General features: G+C 44.8%; 3 protein-coding genes and 1 long non-coding RNA gene across 6 annotated transcripts; 3 read left to right on the top strand and 1 right to left on the bottom strand.

The window, feature by feature from the left end:
* The first annotated feature begins 6,102 nt into the window (after nt 1–6,102).
* LOC123088611 (uncharacterized) lies at nt 6,103–10,238 on the top strand. Of its 3 annotated transcripts, none has more exons than XR_006441971.1 (4): nt 6,103–6,727; nt 7,389–7,597; nt 7,763–9,564; nt 9,734–10,238. It is a non-coding gene; the product is annotated as an uncharacterized lncRNA (long non-coding RNA). The 3 variants fall into 3 exon arrangements; XR_006441970.1 differs by having other exon boundaries at nt 6,103–6,498; nt 6,573–6,727; nt 7,389–9,564; XR_006441969.1 differs by having other exon boundaries at nt 7,389–9,564.
* A 132-nt stretch (nt 10,239–10,370) lies between these two features.
* On the bottom strand, nt 10,371–13,539 carry LOC123084591 (disease resistance protein RGA5-like). Its single transcript, XM_044506109.1, has 3 exons — nt 12,619–13,539; nt 10,541–11,947; nt 10,371–10,380 (listed from the first exon to the last, which is right to left on the bottom strand). The coding sequence occupies exons 1-3, from the start codon at nt 13,500–13,502 to the stop codon at nt 10,371–10,373; spliced, it is 2,301 nt and encodes a 766-aa protein (XP_044362044.1). The 5' UTR covers nt 13,503–13,539.
* Nucleotides 13,540–18,541: 5,002 nt separating this feature from the next.
* Nucleotides 18,542–19,510, top strand: LOC123088613 (probable leucine-rich repeat receptor-like protein kinase At1g35710). Its single transcript, XM_044510827.1, has one exon. It carries the CDS (start codon nt 18,566–18,568, stop codon nt 19,388–19,390), a length of 825 nt encoding a protein of 274 aa, XP_044366762.1. The 5' UTR covers nt 18,542–18,565; the 3' UTR covers nt 19,391–19,510.
* A 964-nt stretch (nt 19,511–20,474) lies between these two features.
* Nucleotides 20,475–21,765, top strand: LOC123088614 (uncharacterized). The gene is made up of 2 exons (XM_044510829.1): nt 20,475–21,284; nt 21,485–21,765. The coding sequence occupies exons 1-2, from the start codon at nt 20,889–20,891 to the stop codon at nt 21,509–21,511; spliced, it is 423 nt and encodes a 140-aa protein (XP_044366764.1). The 5' UTR covers nt 20,475–20,888; the 3' UTR covers nt 21,512–21,765.
* Nucleotides 21,766–22,314: the final 549 nt, after the last annotated feature.

A 22,314-nucleotide genomic window follows, 5' to 3' on the forward strand; every position in this document is an offset into this window, starting at 1 on the left:
CTTGCTATCGACGGGAGGCCTCTCTGTATGAGCACCGATTTTGATGGGTGGCGCGAGCAGATGATTGCTCTTATCGGTATGGCTCCTACCGAGGCTGAGGCTGATGTAGAGGAGGGAGAAGAGAATAAGAAGAGGGAAAGGAAAGCAGCCGGAGCTGCTTTCACGTGGATTCAAAATAACTTTGCGACGTGCCCTCCGGATGCCACTGATGATGTGATCCAGACACATGCTCGTGTGTATATGTGGTACGTTGTGTCGAGGACTTTGTTCCCTGACTCCACTGGCAAGAACGCTCCATGGATGTGGCTGAAGGCGTTGACCGTCTTCGATAGCAAATGGAGCTGGGGTTCAGCGACTCTTGCCTACTTGTACCAACAGGTAGTTGGTCTTTTTTGTGATCAACTCATTTCTTCATTAGCAATGCAAGCTTGCTGTCAAGTTAACATTGTTTTTTTCTTTCATATGTAGCTGGACGATGCATGTTGCAGGATCACAGATAGTGCAGGCATTGGTGGTAATCTGCTTCTACTTTCTGTATGGAGCTGGGAGCGTCTGCCTGTTGGACGCCCGAAGAGCGTCAGGTTTGATCCTTGGTATGCAGATGAACATGACGTATTATGGTGCCCCACGTGGGCTTACAAGTGGGATATCTTTTCCGAGATGACGAACGATGTCAATCTCATGTACCAAAAGTACATTGCCGAGTTGGACACGATTACGGTTGAGCAGGTAAGGAAGTCATTACTTCAGTCCTTTCTCATGCTTGCTTGAAACATAGTCATCAAATTTGCATTGTTGCCCTGTTTCATAGGTGGAATGGCAGCCATATGGCGCGGGTGAGAGCTTGGGGTACACCGAGGAGTTCCGCCTCAACCCGATGTGCTTGCGGGATACGGATCTCTGGCTTATGCGGTGCCCACTGATATGCAACTGGGCGGTTGAGTTTCATTTGCCGCATCGCATTTATCGTCAGTTTGGTCTGTTCCAACCTCACCCGCCGGATTGGGTGGACACGGATAAAGCACTTCATAGGTAAGAGAGCATGTCTCCGTATTGTCTAAGCATCGGGCTCCTTTTGATTTTGCTAATGCTTGGTTTTATACGACACAGGTTGGATAGGAGAAGGCAGCGGAAGATAAAGGACTGGGACAAGCATCATGCTTCGTATGTTACCCGCTTCCAGCTTTCTGTGGAGCAAGCTCGTAGAACTGCACGCGCCCCGCTTCGTGAGCACAGCCAACAAGCTTTTGATAACTACGTATGATGGTTTATTGGAACTACTCGAGTTGAGATATTGCCGCCGGCATATAATGAGGATATTCTTGAAGAACCAGTAAACTATGAGGATCTAGCAAAGGGGAAGTACAACAGAGATGTCAGGAAAGGGCAAGGAGTGCCTGCTGTTTCGGTGATTAACTATGTGGTAAAGTGTTCCGTTCTTTACTTTCCCGTTGACCGTATTACACATGTTTGAATGGCTAACACATTCATTCTTTCTCATCCTTAGCGCACCGAGATCAAGAAAGCAGCTGATGAGAGCCAGTCTATTCTGGAGAAGACACCGGTTGGAACTGGCAATGATGATGGTTCACTACGAGCATTCCTCAAGGTACATATCGCATTCACTATGAGAGCCAGTCTATGTTGCGAAGTTTGATATGTTACACACTTGTTCATGTTACAGCGTCAGGCCAAGAAGTTAAGGCGGTTATCGAACTTCTCGGTTGCCGTGATCCTGAATATGATGAACCATCTGCCTCTAGGTCTGGTACACCATCAGACCCCGCATCTCACCATGAGGGGGACGATGTGAGTTCCTCCTATGCTTATATGGATGATGAGGGTGCGCTCACCCAAGAGGTATGACTAAGCCTTTAGATGTGATTCTCACTTGATTACAACACCGGCCTTGACCATATTGTTTCGTTGTGTGATAGGGCCATGAGCTTGATGATGACATGTTTTTGGCGGACGCTCAAGCTCGGTCCGCATATGTGTTCAAGCCTAGGCAGCCCAGACCCCGGTACACGCCCAACGACTATGACAACAGAGGCAACCCAAAGGTGGTCGTAGGGACCTCGCGGATGGCTAGCTTGGATGATGAGGCGGAGGAGGAGGCGGAGGCGGAGCCGCAGGCGGAGGAGGAAGTGCACGAAGAGGAGCCTCGTGCTCCTAAGAAGAATAAGATTACCTGCAGGCGTGGCACCAGGAACACGCGTGGAAGGCATTAGCGCTTTGTGTTAGGTTGATGAACTTGTGAGGTTATGTTATATGATGAACTTGTGAACTTGTGAGGTTATGTTATGGTATTTGTGTTTGCAAACTTGAAGCAAACTTGAATTGTCTTAAATGATGTGATGTTCAAGTTATTAGTTCTCTTTGCTTAGCATGTCCAGTTTATAGTACTTTTATTGATGTTCTAGTTATGTGAGTGCTGCTGCAGGAGGCCAAAATGGCATCTGTTTCTGCAGTTTTGCTTATAGCAACACTGCAGCGCCCAACCGTTAGGCGCTGCACTGTACTGTGTGGCGCCCAACAGTTAGGCGCTGCACTATACAGTGCAGCGCCCTACCCTTAGGCGCTGCACTACTCCCATGGCTATCCAGAAAGCCAACAGTTACTCCCATGGCTACTCCCACTACATCCATAATACTTACAATGACTGCAGCATCACAGCAATTTGAACAAACACAAATTTTATGCCGACGAGTTCATAACTTAAGATAATTCAAACATTAGTACGACATGGTTCATGACACATTCATTACAAATGACAAATGGCAGCTTGCCCTAGAAGATAGTTCACCAACATCTCACATGCCCTCACAACTTCACGACACATTCATTAGAAGATAGTTGACGACGAGTGCACCGAAGCGAAGTCCCTACTGAGTAGAGCGAGGCCATTTCCCCTTCTTGTCACGTGCCGAGTCCTCCTCTTGCGCCTCGCGAGCCTTTGCAAGCTTTCTTGCCCTCTCCTCCTCACGAGCAAGTTTCGCTTGGCGTGCCCTCTACTCCTCTCGTTTCTTCCGCTCCATCCTCTCCTTCTGACGACGCTCTTCCTCAAAGCCTCTTCGAAACGATTCTTCGAACCTCCGTTGCCGCCTAAGACAATCTGCGTATTGGTCCTTTTTCACATCTTCTGGCACTTCAAGATCTATCCATGTGAAGTACTTGCATAGAGGAGGCGGTGACTGCATAAAAATTTGTTGTTAGTGTTGACACACATTTGAGAGTAACATTTTACTTCTCGAGCTTACCGGTGGTTGGTCATAGGCGTTAGTTGGAAGTGCACGATCATAAGCATAGTTCGGGCATACAAAATATCTCCGCCCTTCCGTCCATGCTTTTTTTCGGTCGGTGGACACCTTCACCTTGCAAACATCTACACACCAACATTGCGGGATGTTGACATCTTTCTCCTTCACCTTGTCCAAAGATGCGTCCTCCCACTTGTTCGGCATGTCTTCTTGGTTAGCACACGGTGGCCTCGTCATGGAACTGGATGAAGCCATGCCTACAAAACAGAGAATTATTGGTCAACCCTAACCCCCACTTAACAATGAACACAACCCTAAGACCAACATAACCCTAACACCAACATCAAACACACATAACCCTAACCCTAGCATACTATGAAAGCCTAACCATACCAAATTAGCAAAGAAACACAAATTTCCAAATCCTATCAAAAACTAGGGTTTCCCCCACACTAGCAAGATTTGAGCAAATGTGACACTTCCTATGGATGAAAACGAGGGGATCGGAGGAGATTACCTTAAGGGAGGGGATTGGCTTCGAAATCCACGGTCAAATACTTCGGATCTGAGAAGGATTTGAGAGGGGGATGACGGGCTGACAATGCTCAAAAGCCCTCACACATTGCTCAAAGGCCCAAAATGCACGGCCAAATACTCGGACGGTCCTCCCGTTATGAATCAAAGTTTGGTTCCCACGAGGCTCAACCACGTGAACCATGCCTGGGTTTGTGGCGGCCATAGCTAACAACAACCTAGGGACTCGGTTGTATGCTTCCTACCAATTGCCATACAACATCTTGAATGCGGCTTGCTTCACCTTCCATGCCTTGTCGTACTTCACCTTGTAATGAAAGATGGCTTTCACAAGGTCAATGACACTCTTGATGATCATTATTGGAAGTGTGGATATTTGGTTGGACAGCCTGTAAGCAATGAACTCGGACGTGAGTTGTCTGTGTTGTTGGTACACAAGCTTGTCATCCGCATTCTTGTGCCGGCACATGTGACTTGGTAGACAACTCACTATGCGCCAAGTGGGACCTCCTTTCCATGGCCTTGCACGCACAATCCATGGACATGTTGGCACTTCACATTTGACCGTGTAACGCACATTAACATCCGAGTTGGCCACTTTATGTGGACGATAATGTGTAACCGAGTAGTTGTCGAGCCACATCTTCAATTCCAAGAAGGATTGAAACTCACAACCGGGATATATCCCGTTCTTGCCGTCTTCCAAATCACGGTGAGACCTTGGCCTAGCTCCAAGAGATATGCATTTGCCACCATCCACAACGGCTTCATCCGCGAGACTAAGATCCTTGAACAATGGTGTCTTGTGATCCCGCCCGAATACCTTCTTGAATGCTTCGGCCTCCTTCGGCGTGAACCCCTCCTCATCAACTTCTTCATCGGGACCATCGTCATCCGAGTCCGATGCATATGCACGGGAAAAAGGGATGGATTGGTCCATTGTCTCTTGCACATGATATTGGTCGAGATCACCCACATTGTTGTCATGGAGGTCAACTTCGTTGTCATCCTCCTCGTACTCATCATTCTCCTCTTCAAAACCTTCATTTTGGTTGTTTGGAGTCGGGCTCAATGTTGGCCAATCTTGTTGCGTGAATTGAGGTTCACTCATTTGATCTTGGTTCATGGGTGGGGGAGTGCTAGCAACCAACGGGGAGGGGTTCCGGTTCAAGTCTAAATTCAAAGTAGACTCAACCTTCTTGGAGACAAATAACTCAAGAGCCTTGTCTAGAGATTCGGCAACCGTCTCCTTGTATGCAACCCAACGTTGCTCGGAGTTCACACGCATTGTCTTCCAACGGATGTGCATTCCAAAACCAACATTATGCCTTCCCTCGAACTCAACAACGTCACTTGGGTCCATCCAATTCAAATCTTTCCTCACTTGTTCCAAAAGCTCCGCATAGCTAGGACTACTCTCAAACACCATGTCAAGCTCATCCGGGTCCGTCTCAACATTGCCTTTCAAAAAGGCCTCTCTATCCACATGATGAACATAAACACATGTTCTCCCCATCCCTACAATAATCAAAAACACACATATATCAAGTAAATACTTAAGAAAAATATTTGCACACATATGCCCTAACATATATAAACAACCATAAACCATAGCATAACCCTAACACCAACATCAAACACACATAACCCTAACCCTAGCATACTATGGAAGCTTAACCAACCCAAGTTAGCAAAGAAACATAACATCATTCAACACAAATTTGCAAATCCAAGTCAAAACTAGGGTTTCCCCCAAACTAGCAAGATTTGAGCAAATGTGACAATTCCTATGGATGAAAACGAGGGGATCGGAGGAGATTACCTTAAGGGAGGGTTGGCTTCGAAATCCACGGTCAAATACTCCGGATTTGCAAGATTTGAGAAGGATTTGAGAGGGGGGGAGAGGGGAAGAGAGGAGGGCCGCAAGCCTTAGGGTTTGGGTGGGGTGGGGGTGTGTGGGGTGGGGGTGGGAGGGGAGAGAGGGTGGGGCCAGCCCAAGTGAAACACAGACTGTGCAGCGCCTACGAGCTAGGCGCTGCACATTACATGTGTGGTGCCTAAGACTTAGGCGCTGCAGTGCTGTCTGTGGGGCCACAGCTGGACCAGGGCTGCCACGCTGGCAGGAAGTGTGGCGCCTAAGTGATGGGCGCTGCACAGTAGGGTGCGGCGCCCAGCTGTCGGGCGTCACACCGAAGGGTCAACAGAGTGAAATTTTTTCGTGACCAGGTCAGTTTGTGATTTGATTTGGGCCTCAGGTCAAATATGTGATTTCTGCCGCTGGACCAAAGGAGCGGCGTGGAGAGCCGGGACCAATCCTCACACGAAAACACAGCTCACCAGACCAATCCTTTCCCGTCCTCGAGCCCCACACCGCCGTCCGGCATCCCCTGCTCCTCGGCCCTCCGCCGCCTCACGGCCTCTCGCACCGCCACCTTCTCTCCCGGGCCTCCTCCCCAGCGCTCGCGGTGCAGCAGCGTGGGCGCCGCCACGTTCTTGATCCAGTCGGATCTGGCGCAGGTCCCCGTCATCCGGCGCCGCACGCGGTGATTCCAGATCGGGCGAGGTCGCCGCCAGGAGAGCAGGAGAGGCTGCTGCAGCGAGTGCAGCGGAGGAGCCCATCCTGGTCAAGCCCCACCCGGCGGCTGCGTGTGGAGGAGGAGAGGTCGAGGATGGCCCCAGTTTGTGGAGGAGACGCCCAGCAAAGGTGAGTTCATTCTTTCTGACCTGGGCTCATCCACTAATTCATGGCTTCCTTTTTTCTGTTTTTATATGCTGCAGATAGGGTTAGCGAGGAGGAGGTTGTCCCCGCGAAGAGGCAGCGTGAGGCTGCACCGGCGCCTCCCCGCGAAGTGGGTAAGGACGCCGTCAGTACGTGATAAGATTAGGTGCTGGACTGCTGGGTACCACGTCCACCCCATGCCCAAATCACACAGGTCAGCTTATACTCCATATATGATTTTTTCATCTCAGCTGTACCAGAATAAAAGAACCATGCCCAGAACGTGTTTGCCTTCACCAAGATTAGTATTTTCTATAGGTCTTGCATCGTCTCCTTCTGACCACACATACCCCATAATCCGGTGCATTCATTCCTTCCTTGATTTCTCCATAAACTGTACCATTTATGTACCTTTATTCACTAGGCTAGGAGGCGGGGTTGTGGCTTTGGTTGTAGACATTCATATGCATACACACAAGGACGGATATTCCAGATGTGCTCACCTTGCCAAAATATCATTGTTGGTAGCATAGCCGTATCACTGCACTTGGCATCTACCTTATTGTATTAGGATGGCGGGTGTTTCATGAGGTTTTATTTTGTGAGTTCTGGTATTATTTGTTATTCATGCGTGAAACTATTTCTGAACCTATATGACATACATTTAGTGTTACCAGTCTGCACCTATATGACATACATTTAGTGTTACCAGTCTGCAAGTTATGATAGCAATGGTTTAAACATTTTTCTTGTTTTATCTTTTTGTAATCATATCACTTGTGGGGAATATGTTCAGATGTCTCATGTTTGGAAAGGTCAGTATACTGAGGAGCTTGAGAGTAAAGACTAACCAGTAAATGATCTATTTTTGCAAGGGCCATTACACATATCATGGAAACAAGATGATTATTGATTTCTGCGGCACAAGGCCCTATCTATATTCAAAATATATTCATTTCTGAATAATGCAATTAGAAGCAATAGAAGTGTTTGCTGAAATGGATTTTCTTACTCGAAAAAAATATATTGTGAGACTTGAAGCAAAGGACGAAGAGTATATCTCAACAATAGGCAATTAAACATGGTAAATAATTCATCACGCCCTTAGATTTTTTTGTTTCTCGTCTGAGAGTTCTGCTCTCCCTTAAAATAGCATTTCGGAAATTGCATTGACTTTATGTGATATTTAGTCAAGTGCAAACCTTCAGTTAATTTTGCTGGCACTATATTTTCTTTTTGCTGTCAACAGAATTGGGGACATTGTGCATTCGTTGACATTAACAAGGATAGCATGCATTCTTGAAGTAAGTCTGATGGCTAGCTTAGCATTGTGTACAAGCATAGGAGTTTTTGCTATATATTTTGCAGGCTGATTTCAAACACTGAAAGAATATTTAATTGATAGAATGTACCATAAAAACCTTACACATCTTCTCTTTGTATATGTTTTAATTGCTTTCATGATTATCAGTTCCCACTAGGAATGTACACTTCAGGTTGTGGTGTTGATCCTTCAGCGTTACACCCTGAGTATTTAACCATTAGATGACTGACCCTATAAACCTCTTAAAAAATGCATTGTTACTTTTTATGCTGAGCTAACCTTATTCAGTTTATGAACATCTGTACATGCTGCTACAGAGCATAAAAAGGAGAAAATACAAATTCGTTTGCTGACTGTTCTTGCATCAATAGTTTTGTGGTACAAAATAGGAGCCAATAGGCTCACTTGTAGTATTAGACTGTTCTCCTATGTTACAGCTAGCAGGTTCCATTTTGTTTCTACGTATTGTTCGCTAAAGAAGGTTGAAGAGATACCGCTATGGGGAAGAAAAATGTGGTGAGATGGGGATTACAGTTTATTGCAAACTCAGATGGGATTATAGTTTTTGTTTTTTTGTTGATCATGTTTTCTTAAGATAATTCATTGATAGCTGATTTTGTTGTCTACAGATTTTCTTAGAATAGTACCAACATTGTTCATACTACTGCTTGTGGGGTCGTCCTCCTGATTTTGTTAGGAAGCTTTGCTTATGGTTACCTGCAAATTGCTCTTGGATGCATGTGATCATTTAGTTTTATATCCATGCTTGTGTGGTTTGCTCGTGCAGGCCATCCCTTTCGGTGGCCTGTGTGCAGTCCATACTACCTGCTTCTTCGTATTTGCTTGGTATTTATTTATATATGGTCAACTCAGATGGGGTTGCTTTCTAAATTTAGCACAACTAATGATGTTGCTTTAGTATGTTTTCTTTAGTATGCTTCCTCATCCGGCAGACCACCTCCTACATTAGTATGTGTGCTTCTGAATTTAGCACGATAACTATTGATGTTGCTTTAGTACGTTTTCTTTAGGATCCAATGGGCGACCACTTCCTCTTTACACATGAAATGCTTCTTCTTTCTCACTAATGCATGCTATTATCAGCCTTTCATTTTCCTCACTAATGCATGCAAGTTAATTAACTATCTAATAGAACGAAACTCTGCGTCTAGGGTCCAGTAGGTGTTCTGTTTGCTGTTTACTAATGGTCTGATCTATTTATTGTTGCATGTGCAAATAGTGATCCTTGTTGCTCACTGATACATGCAGGTTTATTAACCTTTTCCTTTTCTTCCCATAAATTTTCTTTGATTCAGTTATTTGACTAAATAGTATTATATGCCCAGGGTTAATTAGTACCTAAAATGCTACCTTCAGTTTCTGCAATTGTTATTATGTTCCATTGGTTCAGTCCTGTAGTTCAGTAGTTCCAGTGGATTTTGCTAAATGGTTTTGCATCTATAATTAGTAAAAAAAGGCCTCGGTTGGTTTCTGCAATAATTTCCCTCAAGCTTTCTACAGTCGGATATTTATTAGTTATTACACATATAGAGCTCTTTAATTTCTTTGTTTATAATATGACATTCCCTCATTAGTTTTCTGTTATGTGGAGGATATTTTTCTTTTGCTGTGACATGTGCTTTGTTATGTGCAGGTTGCAGTCACAAGGATGATCTGGCCGACCATGTCAGCAAGGCCAATGCAACAGAGTTGAAGGAAATATTACGGTAAGAGGAAAAAATCAATGCTACAATCCCTCTTTCTGTTTTATCGTTCAGTTGTACTGTAATTCCATGTTTTCTGCAATACCGCTTCTCGGTCATTCCTGTCTCACTTGCTGGTCTTGTTAAAATGTTTGACATTCCCATTGTTCTTTGGTCTTCTTGAATGTTGCAGACATGAACGGTGTGATGACCCGTGTGCAACCTCAACAAGTGTGAAAGTACCCTTCGTTAAAGTTTGTGTTTTCTGCACAAGTTGTGGTTTATACTTAACAGGGAAAAAATGATTATGTGATATAGTAAAGAGAGTTGTTTCTAACCTGCTACGCAACAAGGATTGCAACATTTTGCAGTCTCTTAGGCTGTTGAAGAGAATGGAGGAAACTGAAGGCGCTAACAGTTCCTGTTTGAAGGTCATCACGGACTATAATTGCTACGAAGTTTATGTTGACAGATTTGTTTGTTTTTTCCTTTTTAAGAATCAGTTATTTTTGTAAGCACCACTAAGCCTACCTTGCAGACCATCTTGGTGTTTTAGCAACAACAGTGAACATCTTTGTTCTCTTTTTCAACTTCTTTTCAATAATCAATAGCACAAATAGATATGCTTTTACCTATATAACCTCTACTGTTGTTCCTCATCGATCTATTGATATCCATAATGCCACCCTTATCTATAATTATCTGTTTTTACTACTTTCTTTGTTTCAAACATCGAGCACTCACCAGCATCAACAAATATGCTAGGCAAGGAAGAGGCATGCCCTACCTGGCAGCGTCCACCTTCCACTCAAGGGATATAGCACTATCATTTAGCATAGACTGTTCCAGGAGAAACAGTAATCGTGAACAGAGACAGTAATCTTTGACTGAGTTTTCCTATCACCACTCTTACAATACTTGGCTTGCTCTGGGCCTTTGCGCCATTGGCGCAACGGGTCATCTAGTGTGTAGAAAATGGAGTTGTGGAGAGAGGGCATACCGTTCCCACGGGTTCTCTTCATGATGGGAAATTCTACGCCCTAAAACTAAGCTAATGTCTATGACTTGGATCTTGCTCACTTTGTCTACGGACTCCGCCCAGCCATTCATTGCGCGATCATTGGATAATTTTAAAATTCCAGAAATGTAGAGCTTCCTCAACTCTGTCAACTTGCCTAGCTCTATCACAAAGTTGTCATCATCAACTTCTCCTAGGCTTAGCTCTTCCAGAGAAGTCAAATTCCCAATCCAGTATGGCACTTCAATGTCTGTTTCGCAGATGTTCAAGCACTTGAGTTGACTTAGTCGACCAATACTCTCTGGAAGTTCACGTATGCTATTTCTACCTAAGTCCAATACCAACAAGAACTTTAGATATCCTATTTCCTTTGGGAGCTCACCGATATCCATGCTCGATAGTTTGAGGTGCCTCAAGTGAACTAACTTTCCAACATGATCAAGATGACTAGGATGGTGTGAATCATAGGGGCCTTCCAAAGCTAGAACACGCAAAACTTCAAAGCATGAAAGTGATGGCAACATCTCAATATTACACATGGCAATAAGTGACCTTGCTTGTAATGTAGACGTGCTAGCCAGAGGTCGGACTATATGTTGAACAGCTAGCCTACGAGCGTTGCAATGTGAAGTTGTATATTGCTCATCACTGTCCAATACAGTAACAAACTTTTCTTCCTTTGACAATAGGCATATCATATCCAACATCATGTCATGGACGCGACATCCAGTTATGGTGCCAACATGCATTTCCATGCCTAAATACAGGGCCTCCTCTACCGGCACTATCATGCTTTTGTTTACCAACTCATTGAAGTACCTCTCACCAATCTCGAATAGTCCTACCCCTGGTTCCTCATGGATAAAACCTTCGGCCACCCACTTCCATATCAAACTATCTTTTTCAATCAGATGGTCTTCAGGATATATGCTCAGATACAATAAGCAAGTCTTTAGGTGACAAGGTAGATCATAATAGCTAAATAATAGTATTTTTCTCATGTTCTCCACGTCTTCATTTTCTTCATCCCCAAAACCAATAGAAGTGTATACCTTAGACCAAAGCTCCACAGGTTTACCGACAAGCAAACTAGCTATTGTGATTATAGCCAATGGTACACCACCACATTTATGTAAAATTTTATCATATACCTCTGCTGGAAGATGATTAGGCCATTCTATTGCAGCACCATATAATCTTCTATGAAATAAATCCTTGGATAAATCAAGAGAAAGTGGTTGTAGCTTGTATACTTCACTGGCCATTGTGGCAACTTCGAGTATACAAGTAGTTGTGATTATCCTGCTTCCACAATTGTTACACACCAAAGCGGTCTTGACCAGTTCCCATGTTTTTGTATCCCATATGTCATCAATGACAACCAAATACCTGTCATCGCCATCGATAACGCAGGGGATATAACAAATTAGTGGAAATGTTTTATAAGGCCCCTAAGTATTCAAAATATCTTTGAAAAAAGGATGCATGCATGTTAGCCTACTTGTTGAGGAATCTAAAGTTGCATTGTTGAATCAAGACATGGAGGGGTCCAAGAGAGAGACATGTATGCACCAGCCGAGTTTAATTCCAGTTCATCGTCCAGAATTCTAGTTTTGATTAACAAAATTTCTGAATCTAGATACTTTCAACTCTTGGATATATTTTTTAATTAACATCAGTTGTAAGAAGTACTAGAATATATGAAACAACGCTGATGATTCGACGGAAGTCCCAGCCCAAATTATAGTAAAGAAGATAGAAAAACTTGATACAATACATTATCAAGCAAGTACACATATTTTTTTGCAAAATACACAAGAGTGATGATAGGACATCGAAACCCTTATCTTGTAATATGTCCCAAACCAAATTTTCCACTCATCTCAAACTCATTTCTTCTCAGGGTCGATGCTATTTCTTCCCCATTTACTATTTGATGTATATGAAACTACATAACAGAGTGCATACCTCTTGTTCTGGGAGTTCAATGATTGGTTGCCTTTCATGCAACCCCCTATTTACTACTTGAAGCATATGAAATTACATAATAGGTCGCGTACCTTGTATTCTCGAGTAATCCTCGGAGTTTGTTGATTAGCTGCCTTTCATCCAACTCCGAGTACTTCTGCCCAGCAATTTCAAGGAGTATGCCATTGAGAAGTTTCTTCACGCTAGAGTTCCGTCCTACCGGAACAAAAGCACAACAATCAAACTGCGCTTTAAGCTTATCATACACTTCTTTGGCAAGAGTTGTCTTGCCAAGTCCTCCGAATCCAAAAATAGAGAGTATCTTGAGTTGCTTGGACACATCACCATCCCCGTCACTCATCATCTTGGTTAGCTCATTCAATGAATCATCAATACCAACGAGCTCTTTCTGGTCCTTGTAGAAATCCAATAGGCGAGGGTCAACAGTGATTGCGCCAACTGGATTAACGGCCACATCGTTGACCCGGTACCTATCACGTCGGTCAGCCGCCTCCTTGACGCGGAGCTTGATGTCTTTGATCTCATCCGAGATCTCATGGCGAGTCTTGCTCTTGCTGAACAAGTTCCCCATCTTCTTCATGAGCTTCTTGAGTTTGCGTGGCTTGATGGCAGGCTCAGCTCCCTCAACGCGCACCAGGAACTTGTCGACGATGTCCTCCATTATGAACGACAAATCCTTGAGTTTGCGTGGCTTGATGGCAGGCTCAGCTCCCTCAACGCGCACCAGGAACTTGTCGATGATGTCCTCCATTATGAACGACAAATCCCTGACTTCGTTGGCCCAGAGCTTGACCTTCTTGTCGAGCTGGTCTCGTGGCACGTCCCCAACCTTGCAGAGGGCAGCATACATGCTCTCCAGCTCTCTCTTAAGATACTCAACATCGTCCTTGACGCCCGTCTGCAGCTTGTACTCCCGTGTGAGGAGGTCACCAACCTTGAGGAGCAGCCTCCCCATGGCCCCTGTCGAGGTCCATGGTCGCTCTCAACAGCTGGTTGCTCGATTGGTTTGTGCACAATAATGATGTGTGTGTCTGCAGGATATTGGGGGGGGGGGGGGGTGTTATGTTCTCACATGCTGTCTTTGTAGTTATTTCTAACTGAAACTGAGGTATAAGAAACTTGTCTTCTATTCTCATATATTTTGCCCACCTTTTCCCTCGGGAGCCCTGCAGCTAGCATGTTGTATCAAGTGCACATGGTACAACGTGCAATGGTTCAGCTAATCGCGTGGATCTAGGCGTTGACCGTGCCAAATGCACATGCTACGACGTGCATTGGTTCAATTAATTGCGTGGATCTAGGCTTTGACTATTTTAATTGCACATGGTAGTACCTGCATACCAGCTGTACATATATTGTGAGCTAATGCCAATTATCAACAGAGAGTTGTGCAAGTTGAGTTGTGCTAGTCAACTTGATCATCAATGCGTTCACGGCACCACTTTGAACGGGAAGCGAAGCTTCCTTGTGGTTAACCTGGTAATCAGGCACTGTCCTCCTGTTATTCACTCTGTTCCATATATGTAATTCATGCGATCTTGAGAGGTAAGCATGCCCTTTTAGCAGCACTGAAACAAGGTTCATCTATCATATGCAATCACAAAATTCAAGTGTCGTGAAACAAACGACGAGTGGTGATGAAGTAGTACTGTGACTAATTCAAAATCTACTTGCACAACTACTTTGCGCCACATGATTTTGTATCTTTATTTCTGGAACTCTGAATTTGGATTTGACATTTTAGGAAATGATATTGTAGATGCACATTTTTGGTGCAATGTTATGAAAAACAGCCCACCTTTTTCTCGGACCTAAGGGGCAGATTTTATACTTATGTCCATTGAATATACAGTATTATTTGTACTTTATGTAAGTAATTTAACTGTGAAATGTAAGAAACGACAGCATCATTGGTTAAGATACTGCACTTAGGCGCAATTAAGCTCCACCACCAGTTTGAGCATGATCTCTACGAGAGATGAACTGTACATGATGGATGATTCCCTAGTTTAAATGGTCGGTGTATTTTAGTAACATAATCTAGTTAATACGACCCAATGGCACCCCAGACGAGTCTAGTGAGCAGCTCGCCCTCGAAGGGTCACCGACTAAACCGTAAAGACATCCCAAGACATGTTCAACCATAGTTCTTTTATTGCACATCTAAATCATGACACCTCTCAGATCTGAATTTATGCAGTGCTAAGCTTTCCTTGTTTTCCCTTGAAAAAAGAGATTCCTTGAACTCCCAGCTGTCGATTGATCGATGTACAAGGGCATATATTAACTGAGAATTTCTAAGACGGCATGCAACCAAAACCGCTGGCTCTTCACAAACGGGTTTCGCACTTCGCAACTGAGATGTCAGATCCTCAAAAACTATAAAATTGTTGTACGATTCAGAAGAGCTGCAGTGGAAGATTTTATACTTGCAGGATTACACTTGTGTGCTGTGTGAAAATTTACAGTTAAGAGAGCAGGGAACATCTCTTCCTCTGATGACCATTTGCTGCAAGTTGCTGGTAGTAAATTTCCATGCACTCGATCTATCCAGGGAAGGCATCAGTTCAGGCTTGCCTTCCAGTCCTTCAGAGAGCAGCTGGGCCTGGGCTGCGCAAACCTTTTTTGTTTCTTCATTGAGGTGGCCGGCTATTCTGATCAGTAAGTTTGAAATTTCTGGAAGTTATAATTTCCTTAAAGTCTGAATTACCCAAAGTTTTGAAATTTCCAACGTCCTGAAATCTTGAAAAGTTGGAGCTTATGCACAAATTCAGATCCTACAGAATCCCACTTGTCTTCACATCACATGAGTTGGAGAGAGAGAAAAAAATATCATATTGTCTATCAACAACTGCTATACTTCGTTGGCTCAAGGTTCCAAATCCAGAAGCATCTATTCTTTTTGGAATTTCGGTAGTGTATTTTCCTTCAACTTCTCCAGTGTACACCTTGGAGAGATCAAGCAAAATCAGCAGCCGTTCCCATCAGCTATCACACTTGACTACACTGTAATTTCGGCCTCCGCTGTACGAGCGAAACTTGATTTGTAGCGAGGTTTCGTCACCCTGCAAAACATACAGCAAGAATCTTAGGCAAGCCCTTCCACTTCCACTTCAAAGATCATTCTCCATCACGTAATCGTCTACTTGGGTACTACACCTCTGCCGAAGAGCTATGCTATGCTTAAAGTTCATCAACGTTTACTAACCTTGTTATGTCGTATGTTCCAGCAGACTATCCCAGCGGCTTTTGAGGATCTCGTAAGCGTCTGGACAAGGAAGGGCTATTACAGAGGAGGAGCTGCCGTTAGTTGACAGCTCGACCACCAGACCCAACCGCAACAGTGTCTCCATAGCTTTGTCAATAGGCATTTCAATCTACAAGGAAAATTAGAAATTCACTTGACAATTTCATGATAACCGGAAAAGACAGACAGAGATACGGAAGGTGTCACCTTTGCATTAAATTTCTCATACATAAATTGCTCGCACATATCTCTGATGCTTGCGCGAGATGACACCTGCACAGCTGGAATCAGGCCAAGGATTCTGTAAATTAAATGTGACAAGTCTCGAGTACTAAAAGCAGCAACACATACCTGATACTTATTTCTCCCGAGTAACATAGCATATGCCAAGAGTGCTTCCTTATACTATACAGAAAGAGACAGTGAAGAAGTTACCTTACTCAACTGAGTGAAATGCACAAAAATTTATGGTTTTGACTGTGCACTGAATGTGCTACCTGTTGTTGCTCGGAAGCATCTAGAAGAAAGTAAACTGAACCAAAGCCACTTGCTAATGTCTTCTCGTAGAGCGTCTTATTGACAAGAAGCTGGAGAAGAGGTATTGATGTCAAATAAACTACCGTTTGCAAATTGAACCATATAATTTTTCGTTATTATCAAAATATAGAGCAACATAAATGATCCACCTGATATCTATCCCTGGTCTGTTTGTAGCCCAATGTCACACGGAACACGAGTATTGCAAGTGCAGTAAAAGCAGCTAGGTCAAGAAGGAAAGCTGATCTACATTACATACCATGAAAGAAATGGAAACAATGTCACTTGTTTTCCGAAAATAAGGACTGATAAGGTAGAAGCCTGGAGGGGGTTGCTATCTGGCGTCATGGTGACGTCGATGGCAGAGTGGCCTGATAAGGTAGAAGCCTCAATATCTGCTCTGAAGACGGACCAGTGGAAGATGGCGGCGACGACACATGTGAGTGCGTCAGACCAGTTCATGCCCCAAACCCAGTATGTGGCTCGGCTGGGGCTTCTGACTTTTGATGATAGGCTTAGGTGAGTGGACTGGGTATTTGGCCAAGCTAGCGCCCCTTCATCATATGGATAGGAGTAGTGGCATATGATGCCAAGATGGCGGATTCAGGCCTATTGTTGTAATACTTTGTAAGGTCCTCGAGAATAATCAATAAAGTGGCCGCATGCATCTCCCAGATGCGGAGGCCGGGGGCCATCCTCCTTTTCTTAAAAAAAAGTGTAGATGTAAGTGCGTTGTGTACACCTGCAGCAAATTAATCTAGCTTTTAGTTTCGGTCAGGTATTTTGGTTACGCCAGCAAATCAAAGTGTTGGAATAATCTACCTACAGCATTGCCGTGTGAGAGATGCAATGCAGCCATCCACAGAGTGGTATGCACATTGCTCCAACAGGAATGACTTGACCGCTAGCTGGAGCTGGCCGTAACTCTCTCATGCATGCATACTCTCCGTCAGGCACGCATGGAAGCTTCTGCAGACTCTCATGGTCTAGACTTGCATGGCCAAGGTTGATCAATTATTCTATTCTTTGACATGTAGGAGTATTCCGTTAACATATGGACAAAGGTGGCGTGGTTGTGTTCATGACTTCACCGTCGTTGTGCGCGAAAAACATCATGGCGCTGTTCATGAACACACTTACGTAATTTTAGACACTCCATTATATCTGAGTAATAAAGTAGCTAGAGTACTTAGTAAAATTATCAACTGGTAAGCCTATCTATGAAATCAATAAACTATGAGCAACATATACTGTGAGATGATTTTAACACATTACTGCTTCCTGCCTATGTAAGTACCCCCTCCGGTCTTTTTTAATTCGCATATAAAATTTCTCTGAAGTCAAATCTCGTAAAGTTTGACCAACTTTATAGGAAAAAAATACAAACATTCACAATGTGAAATCATTATCACTAGATGTGCCGTGACTTAAATTTCCATATTGTATAAATTTAGCATTGTAGGTGTTGATATTTTTTCAGATAAATATAGTCAAAATTTATGAAGTTTGACTTCAGACAATTCTAATATGCAGAGTAAAAAGGACCGGAGGGAGTACATTAGTATTAGTGCGGTGAAGAAATGAAAAAAATGGGGTTACTTCTCCACCGCATAGGTTGTGCTTCTCCGGGAGCAGAAAATTGGGAAGGCTTACGTATATCTTTTACAGTCATTATTTTAGCCTTGAATGATTCATAGTCTCGTTCAACCGCTTCATACGCTTGACCGAGGATCGGCTTTTAAAAATTAGTACTCCCTCTGTGAAGAAATATAAGACCTTTTAGGTCACTAATGTAATGATCTGAAAGGTCTTATATTTGTTTAGAGGGAGTATATGAGAGAGAGGGAGTATTATCTTAGTCTTGGATGCTTCAAAATCCTTAGTACAATTTCTAGTTCTTCGCTCTCTTTTTAACCAAAAAGAGCGACAGCACTCGTTCTACTGTCTGGTTTGGTCTACGTATACATCGAATGTTTGGAAGCTAGTACAACATTATTGTGCCGTGTCAGACATGCAACGGAGCCATCCACAAATCAGTATTCACATGCCTCCAACACGAATGACCTGACCCATAGCCTCCGACACGGATCACTTTGACCGACCCCTTAGCACGGCTTCTTTGACAAGTATTCCACTAACATATCGACAGATGTGTGCTCAACTATTTAATGTGCTGCCATCACCTCTCAGAAATAAGAACCACAGCCAATTCCATCTAGCCTAGCTAGCTAGACATGGAGATGGACCCACCACCCAAAATGCTTGCCTCTCTCACCATGACCATACTGATGATGATGATGGCCACCTCCACCGCACTTGCGTCGGATGCAGCGGTGCTCGAAGGACAAGCAAGAGCACTTCTCGTCTGGAAAGACGGCCTCGACAACCAAAGCCAGCAAGCCCTGCACTCCTGGGGAAACACGTCGACGCCTTGCAACTGGCGCGGCATCAATTGCGATATCGGTGTGCAGCGACACCAACATTGGCCGGTGATCAGCGGCATCTCTCTACGGGGTATGCGGCTGAGCGGAGCTCTGGAGTCCCTCAACTTCTCAGCCTTGAGGACCTTGGCATGCCTCGACCTCTCAAACAACCTCCTCACTGGGAGCATTCCTCCTAGTATCGAGGTCCTTGGCGAGCTCCATGCTCTCCTTCTGCAAGGCAACCAGATAAGAGGCTCAATCCCACTAGGTCTAGGAAATCTCACAAAATTGCATTCCTTAATACTTCACGAAAATGAACTCTACGGTGAAATACCAAGCCAGATAGGCAACATGAGTAGTCTTGTCACCCTCAACTTGTCAAGCAATCATTTGGTTGGTCATATCCCTTGTGAAATAGGACACATCAAGCACTTAGTTGCATTAGATTTGTCCAATAATAATCTTTTTGGCAAAATACCAAGCAGCATAGGTGGTTTGACCGAACTCACTAGCTTGTACCTTTACGAACAAACTTTCTGGACAAATTCCACGAGAACTAGGTTATCTTCTGAACTTAAAGGACCTACAACTTGGCATCAACACCCTCTCAGGTTCCATTCCACGAAATTTTCATAATTTGACCAAGCTCACTGTGTTAATTCTACAGCTAAACAAACTTTCTGGGTTAATTCCACAAAAAATAGATTACCTTTCGAACTTACAGTACCTGAGTCTTAGTGAAAACATACTCTCGGGTTCCATCCCAAATAGTATAAGAAATTTGACGAAACTTACAACCTTGTCCCTTGGGAACAACCAACTTTCTGGGTTAATTCCACAAGAGTTAGATTACTTTGCGAACTTAGAGTACCTGGATCTTAGTGAAAACATATTCTCGGGTTCCATCCCAAATAGCATAGGAAATTTGACAAAACTCACTATCTTATATCTTTACATGAACCAAATTTCTGGACACATCCCTCGAGAACTAGGTCGCCTTGTGAACTTAGAGGATTTGGATCTTCGCGCTAACACCCTAACCGGTTCCATCCCAAATAGCATAGGAAATTTGGCAAAACTCACTATTTTATATCTTGACATGAACCAAATTTCTGGACACATCCCTCGAGAACTAGGCCGCCTTGTGAGCTTAGAGGATTTGGATCTTAGCGCTAACACCCTAACAGGTTCCATCCCAAATAACATAGGAAATTTGACCAAAATCACAGCCTTGTACCTTCCCAGCAACCAACTTTCTGGATACATCCCTCGAGAACTAGGTTACCTTGAGAACTTAGTGGAGTTGATGCTTTACAACAACACACTAACAGGTTCCATCCCAAGTAGCATAGGAAATTTGACCGAACTCACAAGTTTGTACCTTGATAATAACCAACTATCGGGGCACATCCCTCGAGAACTACATTATTTAGTCAACTTAGACCACTTGGAGCTTAGCTATAACACACTGACAGGTTCCATCTCAAAAAACCTAGGCAATCTCACAAAACTCAATTACTTGTTACTTGACAATAATAAACTTTCCGGCCACATTCCCCGAGAATTAGGTTATTTGGTCAACTTAGAGTCCTTGTCTCTTAGAAATAATTCACTAACTGGTCCCATCCCAAATAGCCTTGGCAATCTGACAAAACTGTATAAATTGGACTTTGGCCAGAACCAACTTTCCCGGCAAATTTCATGAGAATAGGTTGGTTGTTGAATTTGGAGTACCTAGAGCTTACCAACAACACACTTAACATAGACTTTCTTGTAGTAGAATTATCTTTATGGAAAATTTGACAAGAAGTAGAAGGTGCACCATCCTCATCGACCCCTGCTGCTGCTCCTCTCCCGCACGGGGCCAAACCCCTGCGCCAGCTCCGCTGCCGTGGCACAAGCACCTCCTCACGGTGGCCCACTCCAACTGCTCCTCTCTTGCACTCGTCCTCCTCGCAAAAAAAAAAAAAAAAACCCACGCCCTCGCCGCTGGGTCACTCAACATCAGCGCGCTCACCAGCGACTAGGCCACCGTCGCTGCAGCGTCCGCGCTGGTGGCCCTCGCCCTCGCCGCCTTCTTCGACTGCTGCACGACCCATCTCGCCTGTGCCACCGATGTCGTTGACCTGCTCTCATGCGAGGACGCGCGCCTGGGCTCCCCGCAGCGCCCGTCGCGTCCAAGGACAGGGCCGACGTCGCCACCAACCTCAGGAGTGAGGAGGCTCCTACTAGGGTCCTCCAACTGCGCGGCCACCGGCGTCCCTACAGCGGTCTTGTTCTCCAAGGTGCCCGCCGTGCACGGGGCCTTCCGGGATTCGGCGTGGGCCCTCCACGCCTGGGTGCGCGGCGAGCTCAATGGTCCGGTAGACCGGTACTGAAGCTCGGGAACCAAGGAGGAGACTTTGATACTGATGACACTGGTGCAACCTCAGCACTGCTCCCTGCACTTGTCCTACAGAGACTACAGGGTAAAGTGAAGAAAGCTACGGAGAGCAGTGAATTAGCGAGGAGATTCCCTAACGTTCCCAAGGTACTATGAATTAATGAACCATTGTGCACGGTCTGGTTACGTATGTTGAGTAGATTTCAGAAGCATTTTGAACAAATAGCCAGTCAATTTTGTAGGGCCTTTTTGTCGGAATGATTGTGTGTTCAGTGCTCGTATATGTTCTTTGTGATCTTGATGTGGGGCCATAACCCTGATTATTCATTATGCTGCCTGTGACTTAGGCGCAAGAGAAGGGGTGTACCAGATGAAACACTGAAAAAATTGGAAGTCTAGTGAACACCAGAGGACTGGCGCAGCTCATTTCTAGCGCGCCTTCATAAGCCTCCTGTGCAACGCTCGGTTCGAAGAGCTGTCCGTGCAGGATCTCTTTCGGACCTACTATATGAACATTGTTAGAGATATATTTGGGATACATGTATTTGATAGTCTAGAATTTGTAATCCGTCTTCTACCTTATCTTTAGAAGAGTTTCTTGCCCTCCAAGTCTTGCACTCAATATATACTCGCCCTCGAGACTCAGTAATACATCCATCATATTCCGTAACAATACCCTCCTCTCTCTCTCTCTCTTCTAACATGGTATCAGCCTAATCGATCATAAAGCCTAGCCGCCATCGCTTCCGCACCCGCGCGCCGCCCCCGGGGCGCTCGGCCTCCATGACCGCCGCCGGGGGCCGTGCCATCCGTAGATAGGGTTCGTCCGCCGGTCCTGTTGACCGGCTGCCATAGAGAGTCTTTTTCCCGAGACCTTGCTTGGAGGTTTTGTTTTTGGTTTTCCGATCTATGCTTAGATCGGTTTGTGTCACGCGCCGCCGCCGTCGAACCCCGTGCGTCTCCACTCCAACACCGACACGACCGGCTGGCCTCTCCTCCGCCCCGGCGGCCACGCGCGCCGAGGCGGCCGTCAGGGCCAGCCTCCGTCCGCGTGGTGCCTCGCCCGTCGCCCTGCGCCGGCCGTCGCCGCCGTACTCAGACCGGAATACTGCATCGCCCCCACCCGACGGCCTCGCGCCATGCGGCGGCCCATCATAGCCTACTTTCGCCCGCCGGC

Source organism: Triticum aestivum, chromosome 4A (genome assembly GCF_018294505.1).
Source record: "Triticum aestivum cultivar Chinese Spring chromosome 4A, IWGSC CS RefSeq v2.1, whole genome shotgun sequence".
In the NCBI taxonomy this organism is placed as follows: domain Eukaryota; kingdom Viridiplantae; phylum Streptophyta; class Magnoliopsida; order Poales; family Poaceae; genus Triticum; species Triticum aestivum.

Excerpts from the sequence above, each read along its gene's own strand:
- LOC123084591 (XM_044506109.1), bottom strand. The coding sequence starts at position 13,502 with ATGGGGAGGCTGCTCCTCAAGGTTGGTGACCTCCTCACACGGGAGTAC. Across the intron at positions 11,948-12,618 it reads GGATTACTCGAGAATACAAG|GTATTTGGTTGTCATTGATG; the intron begins GTACGCGACCTA and ends TGGCGATGACAG.
- LOC123088613 (XM_044510827.1), top strand. The coding sequence starts at position 18,566 with ATGGAGATGGACCCACCACCCAAAATGCTTGCCTCTCTCACCATGACC.
- LOC123088614 (XM_044510829.1), top strand. The coding sequence starts at position 20,889 with ATGCGAGGACGCGCGCCTGGGCTCCCCGCAGCGCCCGTCGCGTCCAAG. Across the intron at positions 21,285-21,484 it reads GATTCCCTAACGTTCCCAAG|GCGCAAGAGAAGGGGTGTAC; the intron begins GTACTATGAATT and ends CCTGTGACTTAG.